This window comes from Rhinoderma darwinii, chromosome 5 (assembly GCF_050947455.1).
Source record: "Rhinoderma darwinii isolate aRhiDar2 chromosome 5, aRhiDar2.hap1, whole genome shotgun sequence".
NCBI lineage: Eukaryota > Metazoa > Chordata > Amphibia > Anura > Rhinodermatidae > Rhinoderma > Rhinoderma darwinii.
The window spans coordinates 3,771,077-3,784,163 of record NC_134691.1 but is presented as its reverse complement, the minus strand read 5'-3'; the positions used below and the strand labels follow the sequence as shown (position 1 = coordinate 3,784,163).

Below are 13,087 nucleotides of genomic sequence, written 5' to 3'. Positions count from 1 at the left end.
CTGCCCCTATATACAAGAATATAACTACTATAATACTGCCCCTATATACAAGAATATAATTACTATAATACTGCCCCTATATACAAGAATATAACTACTATAATACTGCCCCCTATATACAAGAATATAACTACTATACTACTGCTCCTATATACAAGAATATAACTACTATAATACTGCCCCCTATATACAAGAATATAACTACAATATTACTGCCCCCTATATACAAGAATATAACTACTATAATACTGCTCCTATATATAAGAATATAACTACTATAATACTGCTCCTATATACAAGAATATAACTACTATAATACTGCCCTCTATATACAAGAATATAACTACTATAATACTGCTCCTATATACAAGAATATAACTACTATAATACTGCCCCTATATACAAGAATATAACTACTATAATACTGCTCCTATATACAAGAATATAACTACTGTAATACTGCTCCTATATACAAGAATATAACTACTATAATACTACCCCCTATATACAAGAATATAACTACTATAATACTGCTCCCTATATACAAGAATATAACTACTATAATACTGTCCCCTATATACAAGAATATAACTACTATAATACTGCCTTCTATATATAAGAATATAACTACTTTATTACTGCCTCATATGGACTATAATATATATGGATATGAATGGATAAATCTATGAATAGTTCAGTCCCTCCAGAATTTTATCACTATATGAGTTGCTTCTATAGTGTAAATCACTTGTGTCTAACTAATTTTCACAGTTGACTATTCCTGTTTTGATTCCATAGACTAAATATGTGACCCCTGTGGTTTGACTAGGAGTTATTTGTCTACTTTAATATTTTTTAACCTAATGTTGTGACTATTACTTTTTTTGTTTCTTAAGCTTAGATTTATTAAATTCTATAACAATACACAACATATTTTATTATAATACTTTGACCTGGCAGATTCTTCCTTATAGAAGTAAAGGATAAATGTCTAAATTTAACAAAAGAATAAAAAGTCATAAAGTAAACGGCATAAACATTATACATTAATCAGCGTGAGACGTCGTACATCACAGGAGAACAGGTCACTATGGCATGGATCAATATCCAGCATAACCATCACTCACATACAATGGGAGCATTGTCAAATCTGAGCAGTGTCATCAATAACTAATAACTAAGTATCTCCGCTACTGCTGCTGTATATGGGGGACTTATCCTCCATATACAGGGTACAAACATCATAATTAAAGGGCATTTCCACCTAAAACATAGATTAGCCCCAGTTAATATAAGAGTTGGTGTTGACCTTTTCTCTTTAGTTTATTAACAATTCTACCCATTTGTTTTCTAATTATATTTACTCCTGGGAGTGTTTGATGGCGATTAACATGGCCGCCCAAAGGAGTTGTCACCCGGTTTTGTGATATTTTTCACCTAGATATGTTGTGAACAGTTTCTTTCTTCTCTTTTCCGATGTGACTCGGTAGATGTGTTGTTCTGGGAGTGCTGAGGAACAACCCTGGTAGAATCCATACTGTCGGCCATGTTGGTTGACACTAAAATGGGGGGGGGGGGTATTTAACCTCTATGCCAGGAATAAGAAAGCTAATATCTGGCTTAGGCATTATTTAATATTGGTATAGCATTAAAATAGGCAGTGAATTTCTTTCCAGGGGGCAACAGTGAGCACAGGACAAAGCCACTCCCCCAGTAAAGAAAATATCCTGATGCATGATGGGAGGACATTTCGATTGAATGTAAATTAATTTAACAAAAACGATAACTTTTTACGGTGTAACTACTAAATGATTATGGTGGCAATCATTTTAATATCAATTGTGACTAGACTTGCTTCTTAAAGGGGTTGCCCAGTTTAGAAAACCCATTTCCATACCCCCTATTAGGGAATTTGGAGTTAATATAGGGGGGGGTCCTTTGTTCAGCATCCTCATCTCTTGGTCAGAGTGGTTACAGAGTGTCTCCCTCTGGAGGACCTGTCCTGTCCTGTATTGCACAGAAAACACATTGATATGTAATACTTAATTTCCCCTGCGGAGGCGCTGCAGGGAAATGTACCACTTGCTGCCAAGTTTCCACACAGATTACAGCTAATCGCTGGGGGTTACCAGCAGAGGGACACTGTGTGATCCGCTTATTGTCAAGAAAACCTTCTAACAAGTAGGGATTTTCCAAAACTGACAGTCCCTTTGAAGGAGTTTTCTTACAATAAGGTTTGTATGACATATTACTATAGGGGTTAGTCTGATTGCTGACAGCTCCACCAATACCGAGAACGAGGGTGCATGGTCCCCATGCATGGCGGAAAATTCCATAGGAGATATAGAAACAGTCTAGTCCACTCATCTATATCTGTTTTGTGTGGCCACTTCCCAGCCAGGATTGAACAAGATAACCCCATTTTCCATATTCTTTGGACTTTCGTCAGATACCCTCACCAAAAAGACTGTTATAGCCTATCTATGAGACATGTCATACTAGGGGTACCCATACACATTAGAAGAAAGTCCATGAAACCGGTTGATTTCAGTGGGAATCAATGCATTTGGAGGTGTCCCGACCTTCCCACAATTGCAGATGTCGGGGAAAAAAGGATCGGGTATGTTTGGATTTCATCTTACCCGCCCCTTTGTTCCTACAGGAGATATCCCAGAGGTGTTTGGCATCGACTTAATCTTCTCTTTTTATTGAAAACACATGCACGATCGGCCGAATGCATGTATATGGGGGAACTTGTTCTGGCGGCAGCTCTTTTGGGTATATGGGCAGCTTTAGTCTATCCTGGGACAATCCCTTTATGGTACTGATACTTTGGGTCATTAATGAGGGACTCATGAGATGAGTGAATAATGGAAAATTTGCAATGGGTGAATGTCCCAATACAGAGTTGTGTTTACGGCTTATAAGACAATGGACGCTAAGAGGCTTTGTTACCGATTCCTACTACGACCTCCGTTGTCTTATAGAAGGGTAATCTGGCGGCCTTGAGAAAATTTGTCTGCAGGAAGCAAGTTTTCACCTATTCACTCATCTCAATTCATGAAGCTCCTAGAAACTGGTTGTCCACCAGTAAACCAGACCAAAGGGAAGTATATAAAGACCACGGATGTCTTCTTCTCCACTTCCACAATGCAGATGATATATTCCCCCGTTCTTCCAATAAAATGAGAAATATTCTGTAAATGACCATAATGTTTTCATGTTCTGAACTCCAACAAGTCAAGTAAACTGAGAAGACGTTCAAGATAAATCCATAAGCAAAAAATCTGTCTGTTTATGAGGCCGAGTAACAAATGACCTTGATCTGCTCATCTGGAAGAGGCCGAAGCAAAGATAAAACCTGGAAATTGTGGCATTTTGATTCAGCAGCTCGGATCGATGAACAATTCTGAAATCTCTTTACATTCCATTCATAAAGGACATAGGAGAAACGGTCGGTTTTATAACTCAACGCTGTCAGGGGAAAGGTTGATTCCAGGATCGATAAACCTGTATGTTATTGCGCTCATATTTTGACACTGCCTAAAAGGTCATACGTAGTTCCAGGGATCGCAAAACCATTAAATTGCCATCTGTTTCCTGGTTTCTCGTGCACATTTACAGAGAGCAGCTGAAAATATCATAATGGATAAGACGGGGAGGGTGTTCTCATTAAATGAAGCAAATGTCATCAGCAGTGATGAGGTAAGACCGAGACTGGTGGGAACAAGGATGGTCTTGGTAGAACTTCAGGTTGATACATCACAAATGTATCCTCCTCTGAGTCTTCTTCTTGCATGAACTTATTATGGTTTCCTCCATTAATGGCAGCCATTAGGTTATCCAGATGGGTTATCCCCCAGTTGTATGTAGACCATCAGTGTCTATGACTGTGTCAACCACATGGTCCTACATTCATGAACCAGGATGCTCAACGTGATCGGACAAATGGCAATTTATATGCTATACAGGGTCTATGGAAACCTAAAGGGTATCAAAGAGCAAATTTACCTGTTGTCACCCGTTGAAAGGTAACCAACTGGCAGATGTCCCTTATATTCTATTTTGGGATATAACATATGAATCTATGTTTTAGACCCCATTGTCTTAAAGGGGTTGTCTCATGAAGACATTACTGTCTTTAATAATAGCTGATCCGCCAATCAGTTGATGGGTCCAGCTCCGAGAAGATCCAAGATCACTGTTTTCCCTAAGCTGTGCATTCTGGAAATGATAGAGTTAAAAAAAATACCTCCCCCTGCAGTCATGTATATCTGGTATTGGACTCATTGACCTCATTATTATCTTGTTTTAATTCTTTCCATTTTAGAGTGCTCAACTTAGAGGAAGCAGTGCCCTGGATTTTGGTGTTCTCGCCGATGAAAGGTTCAGCAGGTCACTGCAGAGAAAATGTACTGCTAGATGCCAACACTTCAAAAATGGCCGACCATGAAATACAAGAACCGGCCTTATGCCCCTTTATAACATCTATGCGCCCTAGTGAGGCAAAGGAAAGGTTTATCCGAATGACCTAATGAGACAACTTCTTAAAAATTGGCAAATTGGCATAAAAGTGGGTGTTCCCATGATGATTTGTGGGGATTCCCAGGAATTGGGGCAGGTCTTTAAAATGTCCCGCAAATGGAGATGTAAATGTTGGGCGGTTCGGAGCACAAGTTCTTATTTTTGGAAGGGAGTAAAATTTGAAGCGCAATCCCACCTTGATCATTTTTAGTCACAGATTGAATTGGCCCTATGTAAATAATGCAAAATTGAAAATATTAACCCCTTATGTTTTTTTTATCTCCCTAAAATCTTAGACCCATGATGCTCTGCTGCGTAGATTAAAACAGGAGCCGCTTGGGTCTGACTACAATTCTCCGCCACATCATTTTTTTTTATCCCAATAAATAAAATCTTGGCTTCGGAAACCAGTCTGAATGCGTGCCCACTACAAATGGAACGTCTTCACTCCACCCAGAGGCATTATTACACTCACAACGGCGTTAATAAGCTAAAAAAACAAATAATAATGTCATGACGGGCTGAGCTGCAAAAATTACGTAGATTGGAATGTTTTTGGAAAAAATGAGTCGGAAAATTGACTTTATTACAGAATTTTTTAGGGCATGACCACACATGGCGGAATTCCTCCGCAACTGTCCGCATCAATGCCGCACCTAATCCGGGTTGCGGATTACGGCTGCGGATCTGCACAAAATGTGCAGAAAATTGATGCGGACTGGCCGCTGCGGACTGCAGGAAAAGTGCTTCCCTTCTCCCTATCAGTGCAGGATAGAGAGAAGGGACAGCACTTTCCCTAGTGAAAGTAAAAGAATTTCATACTTACCGCCCGTTGTCTTGATGACGCGTCCCTCCTTCGGCATCCAGCCCGACCTCCCTGGATGACGCTCCAGTCCATGTGACCGCTGCAGCCTGTGCTTGGCCTGTGATTGGCTGCAGCCGTCACTTCCACTGAAACGTCATCCTGGGAGGCCGGACTGGAGACAGAAACAGGGAGTTCTCGGTAAGTATGAACTTATATGTTTTTTTACAGATACATGTATATTGGGATCGGTAGTCACTGTCCCGGGTGCAGAAACAGTTACTGCCGATCGCTTAACTCTTTCAGCACCCTGGACAGTGACTATTTACTGACGTCTCCTAGCAACGCTCCCGTCATTACGGGAGCCCCATTGACTTCCTCAGTCTGGCTGTAGACCTAGAAATACATAGGTCCAGCCAGAATGAAGAAATGTCATGTTAAAAAACCAATACGCTCCGCACCACACATAACATGTGCATGACAGCTGCGGACTTCATTGCGGAACTTAGAATCTCCATTGAAGTCAATGGAGAAATTCCGCCATGAGTCCGCAACCAGTCCGCCACTGCTCCGCAACAGACAGAGCATGCTGCGGACACCACATTCCGCTCCGCAGCCTATGCTCCGCAGCGGAATTGTACGCATCGTGTAAACGAACACTGCGAAATTAAAGTGAAAGTCAATGGAGAAACGGCTCCGCTGCGGATTAACGCTGCGGAGTGTCCGCAGCGGAATTTAAGTGAAAATCCGCCATGTGTGAACCCGCCCTTAAAGTAACAGGTGGCTGGGGCCGTTTAATGAACTGGCCCAGATACATTTACAAGTCCAATTTTGATGAATCCGGTAACTTCCAGCCCCGGTTAATCCTGTTATTCTCCCCGTTTCAGCCTGAGGCATCAATAAAGGATTTGCAGGTTATTTTGCGGTGTAGATTTATTGGATCTTTTAATTCCATCGAGTTGCATATTTTATTATTGGTGTGTGAGATAAAATTATTATTACAGCTGTAGAGAGCAGGTTTCCAGGTCAGATTTATTGTGCTTGTAAATTCTACCGCGTTGCGTTCATATAAATTTTGAATATTTTATGAGAGGTTGTGGGGTCTGCTGGATGTATTGCAGATGTTGGTGCTTATCATGCAAAGCCGCCGTGAATGGATTATATAAAAACTTGTGTTTTAGATACTATGCTAATAATCTCATCTAAAGTTTTATGCCTGAAGAACAGTCTTTGCTTCTTGGAAGATGCTGCATTGTTGGCCCTCAGCTACAAGGTGGGTGGAGTCTTGTGCGTGCTCCACCTTAGCAAATTTTGAGTTGTCCATTGAGCTGTGCTACAAAAAAAGTCATTGGATGGACCAAAGCTACAAGGAGAAGTGTGGCGCGTGAAGCCAAGCAACTTGAAATGTGTTTTATTGTGATTCGACACTAACTTCAGAATGGCAAATGTTAAATTGTATCTCCATCTTCTAACTTTTTTTTTTGCAGTGTATATATATATATATATATATATAGGTATAATATTTACTAAAAGTTAAGTGACATTCTAAATTCATTACATTACTGATCCTGAGTTACATCCTGTATTATACTCCAGAGCTGCACTCACTATTCTGCTGGTGGAGTCACTGTGTACATACATTACATTACTTATCCTGTACTGATCCTGAGTTACAGCCTGTATTATACTCCAGAGCTGCACTCACTATTCTGCTGGTGGAGTCACTGTGTACATACATTACATTACTTATCCTGTACTGATCCTGAGTTACATCCTGTATTATACTCCAGCGCTGCACTCACTATTCTGCTGGTGGAGTCACTGTGTACATACATTACATTACTTCTCCTGTACTGATCCTGAGTTCCATCCTGTATTATACTCCAGAGCTGCACTCACTATTCTGCTGGTGGAGTCACTGTGTACATACATTACATTACTTCTCCTGTACTGATCCTGAGTTATATCCTGTATTATACTCCAGAGCTGCACACACTATTCTGCTGGTGGAATCACTGTGTACATACATTACTTATCCTGTACTGATCCTGAGTTACATCCTGTATTATACTCCAGAGCTGCACTCACTATTCTGCTGGTGGAGTCACTGTGTACAATCATTACATTACTTATCCTGTACTGATCCTGAGTTATATCCTGTATTATACTCCAGAGCTGTACTCACTATTATGCTGGAGGAGTCACTGTGTACATACATTACATTACTTATCCTGTACTGATCCTGAGTTACATCCTGTATTATACTCCAGAGCCGCACTCACTATTCTGCTGGTGGAGTCACTGTGTACATACATTACATTACTTATCCTGTACTGATTCTGAGTTACATCCTGTATTATACTCCAGCGCTGCACTCACTATTCTGCTGGGGGAGTCACTGTGTACATACATTACATTACTTATCCTGTACTGATCCTGAGTTACATCCTGTATTATACTCCAGAGCTGCACTCACTATTCTGCTGGTGGAGTCACTGTGTACATACATTACATTACTTATCCTGCACTGATCCTGAGTTACATCCTGTATTATACTCCAGAGCTGCAATCACTATTCTGCTGGTGGAGTCACTGTGTAAATATATTACATTACTTATCCTGTACTGATCCTGAGTTACATCCTGTATTATTCTCCAGAGCTGTACTCACTATTCTTCTGGTGGAGTCACTGTGTACATACATTACATTACTTATCCTGTACTGATCCTGAGTTACATCCTGTATTATACTCCAGAGCTGGGCTCACTATTCTTCTGGTGGAGTCACTGTGTACATACTTATCCTGTACTGATCCTGAATTATAATATTGAAGTATAATATGAAAATATGAAAAGTTCCCTTAATCCAAAGCCACTACGATGCTCCCCAGTATTCTGTGCTCTGTACAATGTTGTTTCCCTTATGAGGCTCCTCTTTATTGGTCATATAGGGCTTTTACTGGAAATATCTGGGCAGTTGCCAGCGCCCACTGGGCTTGTTGGCCTGATGGCAATGTGGATAAACATTCTCTACACTTGTTAATCTAATGATGGAGTAAACAGAGAGCTCATATACTGTACACCTGAAACCGTCCCGGATTAAATATATTTAGAAACAATGTGTAGGGTAAGTTTAATGTAACTTAAGATGAGTACTAGATAAATAAAGCAAAAATATGTAAATATTAATGAGATTTCAACTGTAGAATAATGCTGTATGCACTCAGGGTCAGACTGGCCCACTAGGGTACAAGAGGATCCAACCCTTGCTCTGATAATATATATGTAACAATAATGGGCCCTAACGGTCCAGCAGAAGACAACCCCAAGTGAAGGGGACTTTGGAGTCAATTACTTGTTACTAGGGCGTATTTCTTATGGGATGACTCACAAATAACCCATTGGATCTTATTGATGATATGCCCTTCATGTGCAATGAGAACAACAAAGATTAAAAAGCAATTATGAGTGAATGTGCACATGTTCTGTATAGACGGAAGGTGGGCCCCTCAGAATCATGTCCTTTGGTGGGTCCGAAACCCAGTATTATGCGCATGCACTTTAATGTCTATTCCCTGGACTGAAGATAATAAAATCCTTTTGTTTTCTCCCATAAGGTGGATGGACGGCATGGACGACATGGGGGGATTGTAACAGGGACTGTGGGGGTGGGCTGCAAACCAGAACCAGAACGTGTCAATCTCCCCCTGATGAAGGCCACCTTTGTGAAGGTGTTTTGGAGGAAGGACGGCTCTGCAACAGAAAAGCATGTAGCGGTGAGTGTAACGATGCAATGTCATGTGAACATTTGGTAGCTGCTGCCTATGGGTCGTTATTAACAGGGAACCTTCCCATTGTCCGTAGAGATGAGTGAACCATATGGTGACCTCTCAAGATATTAACTGTATCCTAAATGTAAGTAATTTGTGGATACAAACAACTGTAACTTAAGAGTTGCCATCAATGAATGCTCAACAAGTATGGTCGGTGAAGTGCAGAACGCAACAAGATATCCTATCAAACCCAATAACAGTAGAGTTTTGATGCTAGATGGAGACTCTGCCCAAAAATATGGAAATATTTGGAAAAAAGTCAACTTTCCAATTGTTTGCTCCGTAGATTTACCAAAATTTTTCACTTTCCAATTGTTTGCTCAGTAGAGTTCCTAAAAATGTCTACAGAGTGAAATTCCCAGCATTTGAAAGACTATTATTATTATTTTCCAGACCTTATTATTTATGAGGCTTCTTTATGATAGATGATTGGCTCATGTCTTGTGAGAAGATAAACTATTTGTCTTACCGCGACAAGATGAAAGTTGATCCCGTCACATTGGTTGAGATACAGCTGAGATTATTTGTCATGATGTATCTGAGGCTGCTTGGGGCTATCAGAGAGTTACGTTCAGGATTGATTTTTGGCCGGTGGCTACATGGCTATATGTGTGTAATTCCTAGTTAGAGGAGGCTCACATGTTAGAGATGGTTGATGTGATGTTGGTGGGATTAAAGTCTCTAGACTTTCGTTTGCTCCTCGTAGGGTTCATTGGCAATGTTCCGGTGACACAGGATTCATGTAAATTTCTACGAGCTGCTGCTTTTGAAAGATGAGGTTGCCACCAGAAATTGCAATTGAATTTAACTAATGTGTGACAATATTGGCACAGTGGCCACTAAAAGTCACAGCTAACTACAGCTACTGTGCCCCATTGGTTTGGTGGTCACCAAGAGTTGCAGTTGACAACCACTATTGTGCAATCTGGCTACAAACCTATTGACTTGATGATCACCAGAAGATGGAGTTAGCGATAACTTTTATGTGGCTGACACTATTGGCTCAGTGGCCAATTAGTGTGCAATCCCATTGACTCGATGGTCACCAGATTGTGGTTGACTACAACTATTGTGTAATACCATAGACTATGTGGTCAGCAAACATTGAAGTTGATATTTATTGCGCAATGTCACGAAAGGATTTCAAATTTAGAATTGACTACAACTATTAAGTGATCTGAGAGACATTATTGGCCCAGTTCCCATCAATAACTGCAGATCAATAACTATTGTGAAATCAGACATTATTGTTCAATCAACACCATTGACAAAGTGGCCACGAGAAGTTACAGCTCACTACACTTTTCTGTGATCTGACACTATTGTGTGACTCCATTGACTGAATCTTAATCTATAGGTTACAAAGGCAAAGGTCATCACCTAGTCTAAGCCTAAAGGCCATTTACCCCGGGCAATTATCGGGCAAACGAGCGTTCACAGAATGCTCGTACCTCGTGTAAACAGGGCAACGATCAGCCGATGAATGAGCAAACGCTCGTTCATTGGCTAAAAGTACAGTTTCAATTGCCGAAAATATTATCGTTGTTTTCAGCACATCTCCCGAGCAATCGGAGTAACGAGAAATCGTCCCCATAACTAGCTCCTTGTGGAAGGAGCAAACGGGCGATCAACTAGCTGTCTCATTGACCTGCGCTTGTTGTACTGGCCAAAATGGGCCGGTGTAAAAGGATCTTAAGGCTCAAGACATGTCTTCTACGCATTGCAAAAATATAGAAAAATACTTTGGAGAGCGGCTGTATTGAAGTTCCAAGCAATGCAGTCAAGTTAGCATGCAAATGGAATCATAGTCACATGTGTGAGGATAGCCGGGCACCCCCTACGATCATCGTTCAGGTTAAATATCACTCCCATGGTCACCCTTTTAGTAACGCAGCAGGCAGAATCGTCAACCGAAGTAAAAAGGTGATTTTATAGCATTTAAATATAAAAACAAATATAAACTGGCCAAACATTCTACGCGTATCGGGGCATCCCCCTTCTTCAGGAATCATTAGCTGTCATATACTAACAAGTTTAAATACCCACTTTCTCCTTATTCACGTGTCCCCTACGTGATGTAAATCTGAAACCCCTCTATGTTGCGATTCAGCCTGACATCTAGCTCCTCCCACAGGAAATGACACAAAACCTGAAACCGCTCTATCTACGCTCCCATGTCTCCTTTCTCACACTGGAAGTGACATAATTGGAACCTATCCACAGCCACACCTCCGGCAGGAAGTGACACGTAACCTGAAACCGCTCTATCTAAGCTCCCATGTCTCCTTTCTCACACCGGAAGTGACATAACTTGACCCTATCCACAGCAACACCTCCTGCAGGAAGTGACACGTAACCTGAAACCGCTCTATCTTTACTGCAAAATTAGAGAGCACCATCTATAACCACACATTTACTTACTCATTCGTATCTACCGCACCATCTTCATTTATAACATCCGTACTCTGAGACCTCACTCATTCCCAATTATTAAGAAATTGAAGGTGGGCATTAGTACCCCTCTCTGGACTATCTAGAAACTATATAAACTATCAAACCCTCCCCTAATTTCTCATACTCCAAGATAAGAATCTCTGAAATGACACACCTATTTTCTATGCCGTTTTCCTTATCTCAAGTCACCCTCTCTAACATTTCATTTAACCCATTTGGGCAGAGGCACTCCAATCTGAAAATCCAGTACATTTCTCTTCTCACTAATTTTTTGAACTGTGACAGTGACTTCTCAATTTGTTCTATAGGAAAAAGTTTTCTTCTATTAAAAAAAAAATTAAAAAAAATGGGAGATAAGAAGATGCCAGATACCCCAGAGGCCACTTATTGCCAGGGGATATAAAAGATCAGACAGGTACAAATCTAACCTGTTGCATAATTGCGTTTCCCAATGGTAGACATTGTGGAAATATCTAGAATATCCAACAGACTGTTGATAGAACTGCCAAGTAATGTCTAATGTCTTTGGCCAGCTTTAAGGAGTTTTTTTGGGGAAAAACATTGGTAGTCTAGCCTTTGAAGTTTTTTGGGAAAAACATTGGTAGTCTAGCCTTTGGAGTTTTTGGGAAAAACATTGGTAGTCTAGCCTTTGACATTTTTTGGGAAAAACATTGGTAGTCTAGCCTTTGGAGTTTTATGGGGAAAAACATTGGTAGTCTAGCCTTTGGAGTTTTTGGGAAAAACATTGGTAGTCTAGCCTTTGGAGTTTTTGGGAAAAACATTGGTAGTCTAGACTTTGAAGTTTTTTGGGAAAAACATTGGTAGTCTAGCCTTTGGATTTTTTGGGGAAAAACATTGGTAGTCTAGCCTTTGGAGTTTTTGGGGAAAAACATTGGTAGTCTAGCCTTTGGAGTTTTAAGGGAAAAACATTGGTACTCTAGCCTTTGGCGTTTTTGGGAAAAACATTGGTAGTCTAGCCTTTGGAGTTTTGGGGAAAATCATTGGTAGTCTAGCCTTTGGTGTTTTTGGGAAAAACATTGGTAGTCTAGCCTTTGGAGTTTTTGGGAAAAACATTGGTAGTCTAGCCTTTGGAGTTTTTTGGGAAAAACATTGGTAGTCTACCCTTGGGATAGGCCATTAATGTTTGATCGCTTAAAAAGGGCTGAGCAGAGGTGGAACTTGAGGCTCCTGGGCACCATTGCAAAATCTATGACAGGGCCGCTCACCTCCCATGTGCCATTTTTTGTAATACTGGTGTCTTCTTATGTGGTAGAGAATACTTTGGGCCTTAGACACCAGGAATCAAGTGTGAGTGCTACCTCTGCACCACCTATAGCTATACCCCTAGTGCTGAGATACAGCGCCAGGTAGAAACGCACCCTATGGGCATCTCAGACCATTCTTACAGCTGCTAGGTGAGTCCCATGGGTCAAACCCCCACCAAGCACACATTGAAGTTTAATACTAAGGATTGA

General features: G+C 40.7%; 1 protein-coding gene across 1 annotated transcript in view; it reads left to right on the top strand.

Annotated features, from left to right (window-relative positions):
- Positions 1 to 13,087, top strand: part of ADGRB1 (adhesion G protein-coupled receptor B1) — a 615,330-nt gene that overhangs the window by 350,655 nt on the left and 251,588 nt on the right. The window contains exon 3 of the mRNA XM_075827930.1: positions 8,943 to 9,101. Within this exon, the coding sequence (XP_075684045.1) occupies positions 8,943 to 9,101 (159 nt within the window). The remainder of the gene's footprint in view (positions 1 to 8,942; positions 9,102 to 13,087) is intronic.